We start from the raw sequence: 17,613 nt of genomic DNA, 5'->3' as shown, positions 1-17,613 counted from the left end.
CAGAAGACTAGTAAGAAAGCTTCTAACATGAGACAGGGCTGACAGAAACCAAAGAACGAGAAGCAACCTTACCATAACCAATATGGATTTTACCATACCAATATGCTTTTTCTCAAAAGCAGATACATCAATAAGAAATTAGCCCCCACAAGAGCAACCTATGCTTTCCAAAAATCAACTTGTAATTTCTAAGATGCCATATATAATAATATATGTTCAAGGGAACTACAAAGACAGTAATATGTGTGGAGTAAAGCTAATGCAACATTTGCGAGGAAACTTATATTCAAGTACCTCTACTTGAATATAAGAAGGTGTTAATACACTTGAAAAATAGTGAATTATATCCTAAGGATGTAGCATTAAGTAAATAATAGAAATAAGAGTAGGACCCACTAAAACAGGGAAATTAAATACCACCATGCAAGAAAAGGTCAAACTTATAATAGAAGTGACATCTGTACTGGAGAACAAAAAACACTTGAGTATCCTTTCTACACATCTGTCAGTTCACAGAGTCCACTATGAGCACTCCCCAAAGCAAGTCTTCAGTGGAGAGAGAAGAAAATCAGAATTAACAGTAAGGCACAACAAATACAAAAATTGCCAAATTTAATATAAAATGAAATCCAACAACATTAAAAAAACTAATATATCAAATCAAACTTGATATTCCCCCAAGATTATAAGGTTGGCTGAACATGTGAAAATTAATGCATTTTATAACATTTACAGATCAAAAGAGAAATCACACTTGGGGTAAAAGGATTCTTAACCTTCACTAGAAACATGAAACCAAATTGAAGTAGATCACAGACCTGAGTGTAAATCTAAACTTAAAAATTTATAAAAGTGGAGATTGATATAACCTTTGAATAGAGGACTTCCTAGACATGACATAAAAATAAAAATCATAAAAGGAAAAAGCTGACTGCATCTAAATAAGCACTTCTACTCTCCAGAAGAAAATGCCTTTTAGGAGGTAGTCTGAGAAAAAAAAAATCACAAGATCAGTTGATCTGAGCAAAAGTTCATGTCCAAAATATATCAGCACAACAGCAAATTTGAAAAGAAAAGTGAATATCACCAGCCACAATGAGTTTTAGTTTGTGTCAGGACAGCTGGTACTGTGAAGTAGTTGGAGAGAATTAGAAACATATGTATACAAAAAGTCTTTACTAGGAATGTTGGTGGGCCAGGGAGACGGCTCAGCAAGTAAAGGCTCAGCAAGTAAAAAGTACTTGCTGGACAAGAATGAGGTCCTGAGTTTGATTACCCAGAACCCAAGTAAAAGTGTAATCCTCTGTCATCCTGGGGCTGCTGCTGGAGATGAGAGGCAGAGACAGGAGGATACCTGACTGGATGCTAGAGGCCAGCAAGTCTGGACCAAGCAAGAGAAAAACAAACACAAAGGAAGCCCTGGCAAAAGGCAGAAGGCAAGCACCAACACCTCAGGTTCTTGGACCATGTGCATAGGCAGCTATTGTACATGCATGCCTGCATTTATACACCTGAGTACACATGCACACACACACACACACACACACACACACACACACACACGCATGCACACACACACACACACCATATAGAAGGACAAATAATAGTTAAAACTATTTATAGATGGCTTAGTCAATAAATACCAAATTTTAATTTCTTTATCTTTTTCCTCTCTCCCATTCTTCATCTCTACTCCCCCCCAGTGTGTGTATGTTGAGATCAAAATCATACCCTCACAAATGTTCATCATGTAGTCTACCACTGAACTCCAGAGCTACCCTCCTACCCAATAAGTGTCTAGTTAATAACTTCAAATGTCCAGCTCTCTTTCAACAGAGGATAGATAATCTCTCACATAGTATTTAAAGGAATATTAAGCATCCAAGGATTAGTACTCCTGACATACTCCAACCATCTGACTCTCAAAATTATGTTGGAATGATCAACCCAAAGATGGAAGGCTGTCTATTGCAGAGTGTAGTGACAGAAAGAAGATACCCTGCTTTCCGATGTGCAGACAGGCTAATGGCAGGAAATGTGGACACAGGGAAAGGAGCATAAGGGAACTTACTGAGGTAGTAGATGTCTCTCTGGGTCTTCATATGCATGCTCTTTTAATTCTATTTTTATATATTCCATCCCAATGACAATTCCCTCTCCCTCCACTCCTCTCATCTCCTATACCCATACATCCACTCTTCCTCAATTTCCCTTCATGAAAGAGCAGGCCTCCCAGGGATATAGACTGGACATGACAAACACTACAAGATGATTAAGCCTAGGTACAAAGCCTCATACTAAGGCTGGACAAAGCCAAGATCAGGCAAAAGAGTCAGAGACAACCCCAACTCCCACTGTTAAGAATCCCACAAGAACACAAAGCTACACAACCATAACATATATGCGGAGGGCCTAGCTCAGACCCATGCAGGCTCCGTGATTTCCACTTCAGTCTCTGTGAGCCACTATGTTGATTCTGTGGATCTGTGGATCGTGTTCTCATGGTATCCTCAACCCCTCTGGCTTCTACAATCCTTCCTCCCCATCTATCTCAGGATTATCTAAGCACCGCATAACATTTGGCTGTGGGTGGGTCTCTGCATCTGCTGCTGTCAGTTGCTGGATGATGCCCTTCTAATAACAGTTGGGTTAGGCTCCAGTCTATAAATAGAGCAGAATAACATTAGGAATCATTTCAATGACTGTTTTTGTTGTTGTTGTTGTCTGGGTGGTGTTTGTTTGTTTGTTGTTTTTGTTTTTTACCAGTTGTGTTTGGTTTTGTCCTAGTTCTCTGAGCTATCCATCCTCTGGTCCTTGACCCTTCAGGCAATGTCATAGTTGGGCTCCTTGTCAGAAAGCATGGCCCTCAAGTTGAACCAGTCATTGGTTAGCCTCTCCAAACTCTGTAGCACTTTTACCTCAGCACATCTTGAAGGCAGAACAAATGGTAGGTCTAATGTTTTGTGGCTGGGTTGTGTCCCATCACTAGACATCTTACCTAGTTACAGAAGATGGCCAGTTCAGGCTCTGTATCTCCCATTACTGGAAGTCTTTGCTAGGATCACCCTCATGGATTCCAGGGAGTTTCCACTGCACTAGGTTTCCACATTGCCCCAAAATGCCCCCCAGTTCCAGTTGTCCCTCTCTCCCAGTACCCTCTCCTTCCATCCATCATTCCCATCCTTACCTGCCCCCAATTCACTTGTGAAATCTATTCTATGCATTCTTCAAACTTGAAAAGTTGCCTTAAGGTCAGAGTATGTCACCCAATATCTATTTCTGGTAGACTCTCAACAAAATGAACATTAAAAAACTGTTTGAACATTCCATACCCATATGACAGTGAGGCAGGCAGAGAAGTAGACCTCAGCACCATGACAGTGTATAGCACCAGTACAAACACCTGTTTTGAACCAGAACACAGTGGGGATGAAGGAAGGCCCCTATCTTTCTGAAGAAGCCATCAGCACAGGCACTTCTTACATTTATCCACCTCTAAACTTTCTTAAATGAAATAAGTAGGTTTCCAGTCTGTAACAGTGTATCAAATAGCCAGTGTCTTCATAAGCTGCACCTTTTACTCCTCCAATTCCCTTCAACCACTTGTTACATACTATTAAGTAAAATGAAATAAGTATTCTACTTGGCAGCTCAAAACAAGGAACTTAAAATGTAAACTCATGGTTAAGATAAGACTCTGGGATAAATAGATTTGTTCCCATAGAATCCTTGTATGAATACAAATGGCTATAACACATCCTTTCCATCCTACTGCTGGTAATTAGAAAGAAGGGAAAAAAGAAACAGCTCCATGCAGTGAATATTTACTGAGCTCGTAACAGGTACTAACTCAGTGGTTTGCAAGCTTGTGTGACTGTGACCTTTACTGAGAAGTACAGTCCATATTTCAGCCTCTATGTAAGTACATATGTATGACTAGAGCACTGTTACATAATGAAGCTTATTCTAGCTAGTCTAGTGTCGATTGTTACATAGCTTAAAAAAGGTTGGTTCTGGCCCATTTAGTTTCACTGACCACTAATAGGTTGTGCATTGCGGTTTGAAATGATGCATGACGTTCTCTCTCCTCAAAACATGGTCTGACGAACACTATCCCCAGTGTTAGGACTGTAGCAAATGCAGAGTCTAAGGCCATCCTTTATACCTATTGAATAAGAATCTGAATTTTAACAACACTTCTAGGTGCCCCCTGTGCATTTCCAGTGCTAGAAGCCTTGTGCTGAACATATAAGTGTCCTCCAGGTCTTACCTCAGACAGAGTCCTACTAAGTGGCCTGATTTTAGGGATTTATTTTTGTTGTTTGTTTCTATAATAGGCATACTTCAGCCTCAAACTGCCATTAATTCAGTAGCTCCAGTATAAACAAATAAATGAATGAACAAATAAAATCTATCATAGCTTCTGAGGCCAACCCTACTTAAGAGCCTTTGGCCTATGGGGTTAAACAGAAGTGAGCTCATTTAATTGCTAATATTTTGTAAAGGTGAAACAGGTATTTTGGGTACAAAGTAAATATTTTCTTTTAGCTTTCTTGTGGATGACTTCATGTATAGCATTTTATTTTCCATGTATTTAGTGACAGGTCACTGCTATTCCTTATTCTGAATTACTTCTCCTTGTAAGAAAAACTCCAAACATGTCTTTTCTACCAAAAACTTCCCTTTTGAGGAGTATAAATAGCAATGGCTTCAGGTAAGAATGCCATGGCCAGTCTTAATGAGTTAGCAAAATTTCCCCCTCCATTCCTGATTAGATCCCTAACCCAGGATCTCAGCTGCTGCAGGAGATGGGCCTGCCCTTGAGTGCTATCACCCATCATTAAGCACCTTCCCCTCAGTGGGATATGTTTCCTGAGTGATGGGAAACTGAAGCCTGGGAGTTGCTAATCCTGCTAACACTAAAAGGTTCATTCCCATTAGCAGCTTCTGTGTTGCATTAATAATAAGAAAGTAATAAAGAGAGAAGCCTCAGCTCTCAGGCTCCCCTGAGGTAAGGTCTCAGCTGCCCTCCCACCCCCATGGTCCACTCTAATGGTCTTGCTGTACTGGAGCAGTAGGTCAGATTGATGGAAGTACTGACTCTTTTGTCAGAATTAAATTCCTTCTTCCTCAGACGCTTAGAGGGAAAATTGTTTTTTCCCTAAGACATCTAAAAGAAACATCATCAATACTTTTGGCATGTAAAGTGACCCATTTAATTCATAACTTAAACACAAGTTAAGACTACTAGGCACAGAGAAAGTAGAAAGAAAGCATTAGGATGTACACTCAGGCACAAGGGAAACTTGATTATTTTAGGAAAAGTATATTCTCCCTTTCCCTGTCAGAGTTATGAATTAGAACCCTCCGACAGGCACTCGAGACCCTTTATGTTTGTTTCTTGATTCAACAAATAATTTTTTCTTCACAGCAATAACTTAAAATCAAGAAAGATAATTACTTTTGTAAACACTAAAAATTCACTAATAGGACAAGAGGAAGTGAGGAGAAAATGGGAAATGAGAGAGAGAGAGAGAGAGAGAGAGAGAGAGAGAGAGAGAGAGAGAGAGAGAGAAGTTTTGATAATGAATTATTTTTATAGAATGTTTGTGAGGTCCATGGAAGAGTTACACCACTTTTCTGTTGAAATCATATGCTTTCTTTGTAACCAATAGATTGGTTCTTTGAAGAAACTTTGGTGTCTGAACACTGCTGAAAGGTGTACATTCTGTCCCTGGAAACTGATTGTCTTTCAGTTTTTTGTTTTTTGTTTTTTTTTTTTTTTTTTTTCATTTTCTACTAAAGCTACTTTCTCTTTCAACTTACCTGTTTTCACCAAGTTCACATCCGTCATTACCTCAGAAGTGTTGCTTCATCTTTGCAATGAATTTGCAATGAACTTACTAGAAAATTTACTTTCTTGTTTTGTGCTGATTCTGAGATGCTAATGTGTGATTCATCTGCATTTGCCAATTTCATATTCTAAGACAAAAGACCAATATCAATAATACTAGCAGCTACATTAATATTTTAAGCACATTTTATGTTCTCAAGATAATTTTCAGAAAATTAAAGTTTGAGGCTGGACAGGTGGATCAATAGTAGAGAGTCCTTTTTGTTTTCCAGAAGATAGAATTCAATTTCCAACTCCCACATCAGGTAGCTCACCTGTAACTACAGTTCTAGGTGACCTGATACCCTCTTCTGGCTGCTATAGGCACCCCAACACACAAATACATACACACAGAGACACACACACAGAGACAGACACACACACACAGACATACACACACAAATATAATAAGACTTTAAAATTTAAAATTACTTTCTAAATATTTATAACAACATGTTTTCTTTGTAAGTACATAACAGGACAAGGGAGAAAAGGAAGTATCTAAGAAGAGTACTCATCAGTATTTCTGAGATTGCAATCCTTTGAATGAGAAACTGTGAACTTTAGGAATAAGAAGATTTTTTTTCATAAACATTCACTGGAGTTTCCCTCCAGGCATAGACCACTCTGAATCACTTTTAAAGAAATAACTCTTTCATGAAATCTATCTATTAACCAAGCAATTTTCAAAATCCTTATTTGCTCTCTTGTTTGTGGTTGTGCCATATATAGAAAGGCAGAAGCATTCACTCTATTCTAGTGAGTGTCACAGTACCACAGCCTTAAACCTGGGGAAGAAATGAGAGAAATATGCCACTCTCATGGAGTCTAGTAGCAAGTGACCCCACTGGGAAGCAGCATCTTTGGCAGTGAATTCTCCCAGTATTGTCAACACTGTACATGTCAGTCTGTATGCCCTTCATGTGTGATTTCTGTCCCACAGTCCATGAAGGCTCTGGAGAAAGCAGCCAGAAGGAGACCTCCACCTGTGACATTTGCCAGTTTGGTGCAGAGTGCGACGAAGATGCTGAGGACGTCTGGTAAGCCACTGTCATTCTTTCTTAAAATGATGTTTTTATTATTTATTATTTTCATTTCCATCAATTAGTTATTATTTCCATTCACTAGTTATTCTTTCAAAGAACACATTGTCAGCATTTTTATTTTCTTTTGACTTCTGAAGGTGGTAAGGACAAAGTGATGTAAAATTTCTGGAATTGTGAAGTGGGTCAGGCAAGCAGATATCTATCTGCATAGGAAACACAGAGCCATCAATGATGACCCACGTCAGTTTTACCACAAAGAAAGGAAAATCATATGCACTAGAATATCTCTATAAAAAAATGTCTTCTGGGAACAACAGATGGCTTCTAAGTTTCTTTAAGTTAAAATAAGAAAAAAAAAGACAGACAATGGGTATCTGAAAACAACAGACACATAAGATACCCCTTCTTGAGCCTAGGAAGTTCAATATCCATATGGAGAAGACTTGGTGTCTGCTTCCTATGGATGGCATTGGCCTCACTGTAGCCTAAAATACAAGGGGCAAGGGACTTCTCTAGTCTTCTTTTATAGAAGAATTATTTAATTAATGAGGATTCAGTATCTATGACATAATCACCTTTCCCAAATCATATCTTCTGATGCAATTCAGTGTTGAACATATATATTGACAGAGTGTTCGAATCACAGCAATTGGTACCACAGTTTCTAGTGGGTCTGAGGGAGGAAGGGAGATGAAGAGATGGAAGGAGAGAGAAATGGAGGGAGAGAGTGGACAGGGACATGAGGGAGAGAAAATAAGAGAGAAAGGGAGAGGGAGAAAGAAATGGAGAGAGACAGGGAGGATGGAGGGTTTGAGTAATTGCTGAGATTTAAGAGAGGACACATATGAATACCCACAGCCAAGCTGACAAGATGCTTAAAGCAAACACACACAACACACACACACACACACACACAGCCTTCTGAACCGTCTGTGTATTAGCCCTGGTCTGGTAATTTGGCAAAGTGTATAAAGCAAAGGTCACAGAGAATCTGTGTCTGGACAGGGAAGAAGCAGTCAGTCTTCTCCCTTCCCTTCTCTTCTCACCATTTCCTACTCCACCATTTCCTCCCTTCATCCTTCTCCCTGTCTCTCTCCATCTCTTTCTCCTTCTCGCTTTCTCTCTTCTTTTCTCTCCCTATTGTCCCTGTCTACTCTTTCCCTCCTTTCCTCCCTCCTTCTCTCTCTACATCTCCCTTCCCCCTCTTTTCTTTTAACAAATACTTCATGAAAACAGAAAACCATTTGTTTTCTTCAGTGTGAAACCTATTTACAAATGATATTAACATTCATTTTTATAAAGCTTTGATGAGTAGAAGGAATTTCTCTAAAGAAAATGAACACTTAAAGAAAACACAATGGATACATTTGGCAGAAGTGAAACACTGGGGACTTATTGCATTTTAATGCAGTATATGGTAAAGATGAATCCCTGAAAACTGGGGCACTTACATGTGAACACTGCCAGTAAGTAGCCAGACAGAATAATCATCTATTCACAAAACTAGACATCTTCAGGTTGTCCAGATATCAAATACCTTTGACAACTGGAAAACTAGGAGTGTGTCTATGGTGCACACACTAGCTGAGGAAAGAAGGTGTATACTTTAAGAGCATCCTAAATATCCTGATGCTGATAAATTTATGGCCCCAAATGTATGAGATCACCAGAAATTCTTTTGATATTCTTTAAACATATCGACTTTTTTGTTCAACTCCAAACTTAATGAATCAAAATTTCAGTGAATTGGGGTTTATTTGAATTTTTCTGAAACTTCACATATATGTGTGTGTGTGTGTGTGTCTTATTTTTATATATCGATCCCAGTTCCCTCTCCCTCCTTCCATCCCCCTCCCTCTCCCATCCCACTCTCCCCAACAGGGAGGGTGATGCCTTCCAAGAGGGATCATCAAAATCTGTCAAGTCATTTGGAGGAGGGACTAGGCCCTCTCTCCTGCCTCTAAGCTAAGAGAGTATCCGTCCATGGGGAATGTGCTCCCAAAGTCCTTTTTTGCACCAGGGATACATCCTAGTTCCACTGTCAGAGGTTCCTTAGACTGCCCCGGCCTTCCAACTGAGACCCATGTTCAGGGGATCTGAGTTGGTCCAATGCTGGTTTCCCAGGTATTAGTCTGGAGGTCCATTAGCTCCCCCTTGTTCAGGTCAGCTGTCTCTGTGGCTTTCTGTAGCCTGGTCTTGGCCCTATTTTCTTATCACTCCTCCCTCTCTGCAACTGGATTCCAGGAGTTTGGCTCAGTGTTTAGCTGTGGGTGTCTGCTTATTTCCATCAGCCACTAGATGAGGTCTCTCTGATGGCATATAAGTTAGATATAAATCTCATTATCAGGGAAGGGCATATAAGGTTGCTCAGATTGTTAGTTGGGGTCATCCTTGTAGATCTCTGAACATTTCTCTATAGTCAGTTTTCTCTTCAAACCTATAATGGCTCCCTCTCTTATTGTATTTTTTCTCTCATCTATTTGTCTCCTGACTCAATCTTCCTAGTCCCACATGTTCTCCTCTCTTCCCCTTCTCTTTCTCCTAACTCTCTCTCCACTCACTGCCCCCCACTCCTAATATGCTCAGGATATCTTGTTCCTTTCCCCTTCTGTGAGGGACCTTGTATGAATCTCTTAGGTTCGTCCTTGGAACTTCTTAAATGATTATATAAATGCTTCTTTAAAAGAAATGACTAGCTAAAAGAATCATTGACTTAATTTCTAGTTTTCCATAAGTTTTCAAGCTGGCAGTTGTTTTTATTTTAAAAACTATAGACATAGAGGCAGGCTGGAGAGATAGCTCAGCGGTTAATAACATGTATTTCTCTTGCAGAAGATTTTAAAAGAACTTTCTTCCTCCCATTTTTTCATCTTTATAATGGTCAGTTTTAACTAACACTTGCATTTTCCAAGTACAGAACTTAAGACATGGCAATATACCATTACCTAAAATATTTGGGTTGCTTGCTATGTGTTCCATTATGTGTATACACTTTTCTTATTTTTTTTAATAACCATACAGATTATTTTATTTTACTAAGAAGAAGTGAGTTTTTGAAGTATTTAAGTGGCAGGGACAATATGGGGCATGAGGTGAAAATAGGTGGAAGGTGTTAGCATGACAATTCAATCAAAGGTGTAATTAAAATATTTATTTTGTACCCTGCCTACAATAATGAAATTACCAGGTTGTAGGTGATGTATATGCAGTGACTCCTAAGGGATGTGGGTTATAGCTGATGGCTCAGAAAATACTTACAGTAGTCAGTGGGAAAACATCAAAGCCAGTGAAGTGCTAATTTTTGGATATTGCAAAACTTCAGATTCATGGTATAAATGTAGTTCAAGAATTTTTGTGCCAACCTAGAGGCATCAGAAAGAATCAGCAGTTGTCCATTGGGTCCCAGCATGACAAACTGACTTCAGAAATAGCTTAGTTATGAAAGAGACAAGGAGGAAAGGCAGAGCCTCTAGGAATTGGGTATCAAGCACAAAAATAAATTAGGGACTACACCCGGTCCACTTAGTGAACCCACCTTAAATGACCAAGCCTTGCTGACCAGAGGTAGACAGAACATAGCCTAAATTGGGATAATAAAGTGCAAGGTCAAAATGAAATCAACACGAAGGATGACTAGATGCTGTATCAGTTAGCTTTTGGCTAAGATGTCTTGTATGCACCAGCCTAGAGACAAGATCAGTTCCAAAATTCAAAATAAGCCTGAACCTCCAGATGGGGACTAAGTGGCCATAGCTGTGAAGATTAGAGACTGCAGAGGCAGTGAGCCAAGAACATCATTATACTTCCCAGACAGACTGAAAGTTGTTAACGTTCAAATAGAATGTATTTTAAATTTCCAAGGTAAGCAATAAAGAACTATGCTGACACCAGTACATTGATTTTCATTTACCTAAATACCTTTGTATGTTAACATATTGTGTTTGTTTTGCCCATGAAGTAGATTGGAAACAGCTGAAGGACATGAGCATAAAGCAATAAATGAAGTTAAATAGGCGTGCAATGAGAGAGACAATAAAGTAAGATAGTTAGCACTCAGGGAGTGATCTGACCATACTGTTCTACAGAATCCTTATGACAACAGGGGAACTTTGACACTACTGACTTGGGATAAAACTACAGCTAGATCCCCTTGCAAACATAAAATTCTTCATGGGCTCTATAATAATAAAAAATACAGCACAATACTTTGTAATATGTTTTCCTTTAACATCAACTAAAACACAATTTTGTGCATACAAATTTATTTTTTTCATAGCTTTATGAAATAATAACAAGATATACGTACTAGTGACAAATGCTATTATTATTATTATCCCTGGAATAAACATACAAAAGTACAAAATTAACCCTGATCTTTTTAAACCTGTCCTAAGATATGAATAGTTTTATTTTGCCATTGGGCTGAATCTAGTTTCTCAAAGATCTCCCATGAGGAAGGTAAATAATTTGCTAGCATTCATAATCTTGGGCACACTCAAGTGATCACATGTCCATAGTTAGATGAGGTTTTGAGTTCAGGAGCAAGTCACACTGCAAATGAGGAATTAACAAAATTAAAGAAACAGGGGAAAAGGCAGAGTAAGAGGTTAGAAATAATAATTAGAATACAATGTTGATAGGTGGTGATGCTAATCACATGATATTAAATCACATGGTATTAAATGTGTGTGTTCTAAGGGAATAGATGGTTTATAACCTAATGAAAGACAAGGTGTTATGTACTGTGGTTTCACTTTGAGGGTCTTTTCCTTTCTCTCTCTTTTCATGAAAACATCAAGACTACAAAAATTAGAAAATTATCAGCTTTCTCAATATGAAAGCCAGAACTTTGCTACAAAAACATGTCTTCAACTCTGGGCATTTGCCTGTGTAAGGAAGGATTTGACTTCCAAAAGGAAGAGTCAAAATTCAAGCAAGATAAACTGTCCACTTTGCAGAATACCCACTTCTGGAATGTAGGTGTCCTTTGTTATAGACTGTCCACAAAAAGTACCCACCACTGGAATAGAGTCCTTTATTAATGACAGACTTCAGCTCAAGGAGTCCTGCAGAGAAGTGGGAGGAAGGACTGGAGGAACCAGAAGGGTCAGGGACACCATGAGAACATGGCCCACAGGTTCACTGCCTGGGACTCATGGGGTCTCACAGAGATCAGGCAGCCTGCAGGGGTCTCAACTAGGTCCTCTGCATGTATGCTATAGCTGAGTAGCTTTGTGTTCTTGTGGGGTTCCTAACAGTGAACACAGGGCTGTCTCTAACTCCTTTACTTACTTGTAGGACCTTTCTCCTCCTACTGGGTTGCCTCATTCAGGCTTGGTATGATAGTATGTGCTTGTTCTTGTAGCTAGTTCTGCTGTGTGGTTTGGTTGTTGTCTCTGGGAGGCCTGCTCTTTGTTGAAGGGGAATGGGGGTGTTAGATTTTGGGGATAGGGGGTGGTATGAAGGAAAGACTAGCAGAGGGGGGAATGCAAATTGTGGTTGGGATGTAGTAGATGAAAGAGAAAGAGTGATAAAAAAGCTAAAAGAAAAAAGATTTGGGATAATAGAAATACTGTTGCCACTGACCAGTGACATGAATAAAGAAATACTTGTGTTTCTGTGTGGGAGGGGTTAAAGGAAGAAAAACTGGAAGGACTTAAAAGATTATTCTCTTTACAACTACACTGAAAAATATTAAAACTTAAAACATCAAAGTGAATCTCTAATATATCCTGCAAATATAATTCATACAGAGAAAGAATGGCTTCTAAATAAGAGGAAATTGACTCATTGCAAAGTAATGAAGTGCCAGCTGATAGCAATGGGAATAAGAACTTACGGTTTCAGCAAATATTTCTGATACTTGATTCATTTCAGATACCACTTTCTATTCCTTTAATTATTTTACCTGATAAATTATCTCAAAGTAGGTCAGTTACAAGCTCCTTACACTGGGAACTAGTCCTTAGAAGTAATTAGCCTGGAACTTTCTGTTGGTCCTGTCAGTCAAAAGTAGTTCAGAGCCCTGGGGTTGATACTTGATTTAATATATTTATTAAAAAAAAAAAGCACATGGATAGCTGAGTCTGATCGTAGAGATGGCTGGGTATGAGATTGGCCGAGTGCCTAATATTTCCAGAGTGTTAGACTAGATCAAGAACAAGATCCCAGGTGTAAAAGCAGGTGCAGCCACTGACAAACAATGTAAGAGGAGAACATCAATTAGTATATGGGGTTGCTTTATGTGCTTGTTTTATAGCTCCTCACCATTTCAACTTCACTTTTGCAATGTTTGCCACATGCCACACAGCCTCCATTAGCAAAATTATGCTGGCTTAAATGCTGTTAATTTATTAGTACCCATTCATTTCTGTCTCTGAAAGCATCAACAATGCTTCCAGGACCGAAACACCATGCCACATGTGTATAAAATGCCGGTGATGGGCAGCAGTGTAAGAGCCCAGAGAGGAGCAACCCCAACATCCTGAGTCCACAAGAGTGAGCATCTGGTGGTTTTTGTTTGCTGTTCTGTAATGGGAGCAGGATGTACAACTTGTCATTCCTTTCGTGAGTGTCTCCCACAAAGACATTTTAGTCTGAAATCTTTAATATCCTCCTCCTTTAATCTGAGGAGGCTCCTTGTCACTGGAAAGACTGTGAGACCATGTGTGGTGCTGGAATCATTCCCACCTTTAATGCATTTTGGGCTACAGAGACTCATGAATATTTGAAACAGGGCAATGGCCGTGGATGATCCCTGGCACTGGAGTTCAACACACGTATAAGTAAATTAGATGTTAGCTCCTGCTGACTTTGGTGCATTTGGGTTGTGACTCTGAGAGGGTGAATTAAGATACAGAAAATGCCTTCCTCTAAACTACCACTGGCTGATTTGAATAGACCCACTGCTGTAAGCAGAATATTTCTGGGTGAAAGTATCAAATAGGGTTGTACATGGAATCAAGAAAATCATGTTTATTAATCATGATTATTTTGGTAAACTGAGTTTACCCAGTCTTCCCCTAAAATGTTTCTTTCTTTCTTTTTTTTTTTTTTTAATTGATTTCATTTGCTCTCTGGCTTCCGAACTGTAAATGTAGTGAATCCACATTAGGACTGCCTTTCAATATTAATTTACTCCTGATGGCACTGAGAAAAAAATCAAACAGAAAAAAAAAAAAAACCCACAGGTCCAGTTTAGAAAATCAACTGTTTGCTGTATGTATAAATGACTTTTTAGAAGCTTATTTTGTGGTCAGATTTATAGGGTCAGGCAGGCACTTCCTCCTGTGAGACAATCCTTAAAACCAAGCACAAAGCAGTTGTCTATCTCCCTCGCACTCATGGCACTTTTTCACCCACTCTATCCCCGCAACATTTATGCCACTATTGAGTGTATCTTGTCACATGGGTCATTATTGTAGTTCTCCTGCTTCACAAGTAGATAAGACTTTTAATGACTCTTCCACCTCAGTAGCCTGCATAGCCCCTTCTGGGACTATGGAAGCTAGCAGAATGGAGAAAATATCCAAGTCACTACCAACGTGATTTCTCTGTGTCCTATGACCAAAAGTGTTTATTGTCTTCAGGATTAGTATGTAACCACCAAGTTCCAGTAGGCAACCAAGAGCAGTGCTAATAGCCTGTATTATTTTGGGGGTCTTCAGGACATACCTGACCAACAACTTGGGGGGAGCTATCCCACACATGACACAAGCAGACACTTCACATATGCAATGGCCACTTAAAAGCCAATTGCCATCCTGCCCTCCCTAAGAAAGGGGATTATGATTCATGAAGTAACCTAAAATTTTTAAGTTGAATCAATCTCTAATACCTATCTAACCTAGTTCAAAAGGAGCTGGGCTTGTTACTTAAGTTCTAGAGTTTCTTGATATTTTTCCACGTTCCATACTGAACTCTGCTAGCATTCACACAGTGATCAAACTTAGCTACGTGACAGCTAGAAACTAGATTCGTGTAGAATACTGAGAACTACAGGACTAATGAATTCTAAAGGTTCACATGTGTTTTATATGTACTAGCAGTGTTTATTTTGGCCACCTGGAACAAATCATATAAATTTTATCATAAATCAAATCGTAAACAGCAAAAAAACACAGGCAGCAAAATTCTCAACACAAATTGCAATTCTTCTATGATTTTAACCCTTTCCATTTTTCTTACTAGTTTACAAAGCCTCACTGTAACCTGATCCTGATAATGTGATATTAATTGTAATATTAGTGAAATATTAATAATGCATTATTGCATAACTTTTGATGTGCTGTGAACAACCCCCCAGATTTGATATCTTTTAGAGCTTTTGGTGGTTGTTGATTTCTCAGTCATGGAAATAAAAACAGGCATCTCATACTCTTCAGAGGAGACAGAAGTTTCACAAATGTGTCCCTTGGGCATTAAGACACTATCCTAAATATTTAGATGTATGGGATCTTTTAACGTGCGTTCCAATCTTATGAATTTCAATACACCAATAATTCTTACTTTATGTTTTTTTTAAGAAAAGGAAACTGTAGCTCACAGAGAGTGGAATATAAAACTTTCCAAAGCCCCAAAACAGGAGAGAAAACCTTGATTTATACCAGCCACACTGTCTTGAGTTATTTTGGTGTGCCCTATTGCTCAAAATTTCTCATAATTAAAGTCAATGACAAAATGAACATATACATATACATACATACATATATATATATATATATATATATATATATATATACACAGATATATACTACGCATGCCTCATGTGTATCATGTATTTACCAAAGGGTTTCAAACCTCCTAATAAAATCAAAAATACATTTCACGCATCTGTAACAATAAAACCCACCAGTTACCTTACCCATAAAGACCATGCTACACTTGGAGTTGAAGATTTATCCATGATATTTCTTCTCATTTTCCCTCAGCATTGTATCATTTTCATCTGTTTGATTTTTGGTAAGGCTACTAAATTCTTACTATGGCCATTTGTGTTTGGTTAAATGCAGTAACTAGCCTGGAGGTTCAGGGACATATATTCTCCCACAGCCTATGTTTTAAAGCTGCTTCTACTCAGTTGGCCTGTGTTTCAGTGCCAATCACTGGAGTGCCACACTCAACAGTGTTTCACAGGACTGTACAAAGAGCAGGGTGAGGAGAAATTCAGGGATGAAATTTAATTTTCTTTCTCTCTACCTGAAGAAAGGATTGCGAGCTATCCACCCACTCCCAAGAGACAAAAGATATATCACCATATCTACATATAGTGTTATAAATTATGTTACAAATGTCCAGTTTTGCTGTAGCAGTAGTCATGATAAGAAATAGAAGAAAAACAAATCAGCATTATTTAGTAGAAAATAAATATGGTCCAATATATCAGAGCATCAGTCCCCATATGGTTAGTATTGCCCAGGCATATCTCTTAAATTAGTACTTAAGAAATGTGACTTTTTGTCTCACATGTCCCTATCTAACACACTTTTTATAGTAATATTACAAATTTAGCAAATAGATTTTGAACAAATATAAATGTAATCACTGTAGTAAGGTGACTATTAACATGTCAATACAGTTTCTCCACATATATCCACAAGTTTTATAAAAATCTAAACACATTTTGTACATCAACATAGCATAGTAATCGCTATTTAAAATTTTTATTTAATTATGAAGCTGAGGTTTATTTACGGGGTGGTAGTGACTTTTAGGAAAGCTAAACACACAATAGCATTTTAAGTAGAGCGGAATTACTTTCTATGACCCAATTCTGATTGGTCTTTCAATTTTTTCAGCGTGCAAAACAAATCAGTTCAAAGGTACTGGCCTGGCAGTGGCAAATAGCCTATGTTAGACAAGTTTTCTGTGCTCCTTCAAGAGAAGAGACAGCATGCATACAGTAGTTTCCCAAGGGACCACCATTGTCTACTGAGAAGCTGCTTGTACCAAAAGTGCATTAAATTTTGTAAAAACTGTCATTAGTCTTCAGCTGTTAATTCCAAATAGCAATGTGTCTGTTGTCTTACCTGAGTAATGGATCGGTGTCTGTCCTCAGTGACCCACATCCATTTATTACTGATAACCACCCCCCAAGCAGAGTGTGTATTATCTACTCAGTTACTAAACAAATTACTGAAAAATCAATTCTAGGAATGGTTTGGTGGGTAAAGTGGCTCCTAGGCAGGCAAAGACCTGAGTTCAGATTCCCAACATCCATGCAAAAGCTTATCTAGGTAAGAAAAGTACATTGGAAGATCCTCAGAGCTCATTCACCTATCAGACTAACAAGTGAGCACTAGGTCCAGTGAAAGACCGTATCTCCGAAAATAATGGGGAGAATAATGGAGGAGGACACCCATGATCAACTTATGGCCTACTCTACACACACACACACACACACACACACGAAGTCAATATCGCTAAAGGTCTACATGTTTGACACAGGAAGGAAAGAGAAAGAAGAATGAAGGAAGAGAGGAGAAGGCAAGAAAGGAGGACTGGAAGAATCAAGAAAGTGTGAATTTCTCTTACCCCCCCCCCCAATGAAAAGCAAAATTACTCAGAGATGAGCTGATTGAGCTGATTCATCCTTTTTCACTAAGCTATGAATGAAATGGAGGACATGAGGGCAATGTACTTGGAATGGATGACCGTCTGTGGTTATTTACCATG

At 38.7% G+C, this 17,613-nt stretch overlaps 1 protein-coding gene across 2 annotated transcripts in view; it reads left to right on the top strand.

Moving 5' to 3' along the window:
• Tmeff2 (transmembrane protein with EGF like and two follistatin like domains 2) overlaps window positions 1-17,613 on the top strand; it is a 245,951-nt gene that overhangs the window by 126,401 nt on the left and 101,937 nt on the right. For both annotated transcript variants that reach the window (XM_051190151.1, XM_051190152.1), the window contains exon 5: window positions 6,837-6,933. In XM_051190151.1, coding sequence (XP_051046108.1) covers window positions 6,837-6,933 — 97 coding nt within the window. The remainder of the gene's footprint in view (window positions 1-6,836; window positions 6,934-17,613) is intronic.

Source organism: Phodopus roborovskii, unplaced genomic scaffold (assembly GCF_943737965.1).
Source record: "Phodopus roborovskii unplaced genomic scaffold, PHOROB, whole genome shotgun sequence".
NCBI lineage: Eukaryota > Metazoa > Chordata > Mammalia > Rodentia > Cricetidae > Phodopus > Phodopus roborovskii.
This window is presented reverse-complemented; position numbering and strand designations above follow the sequence as displayed.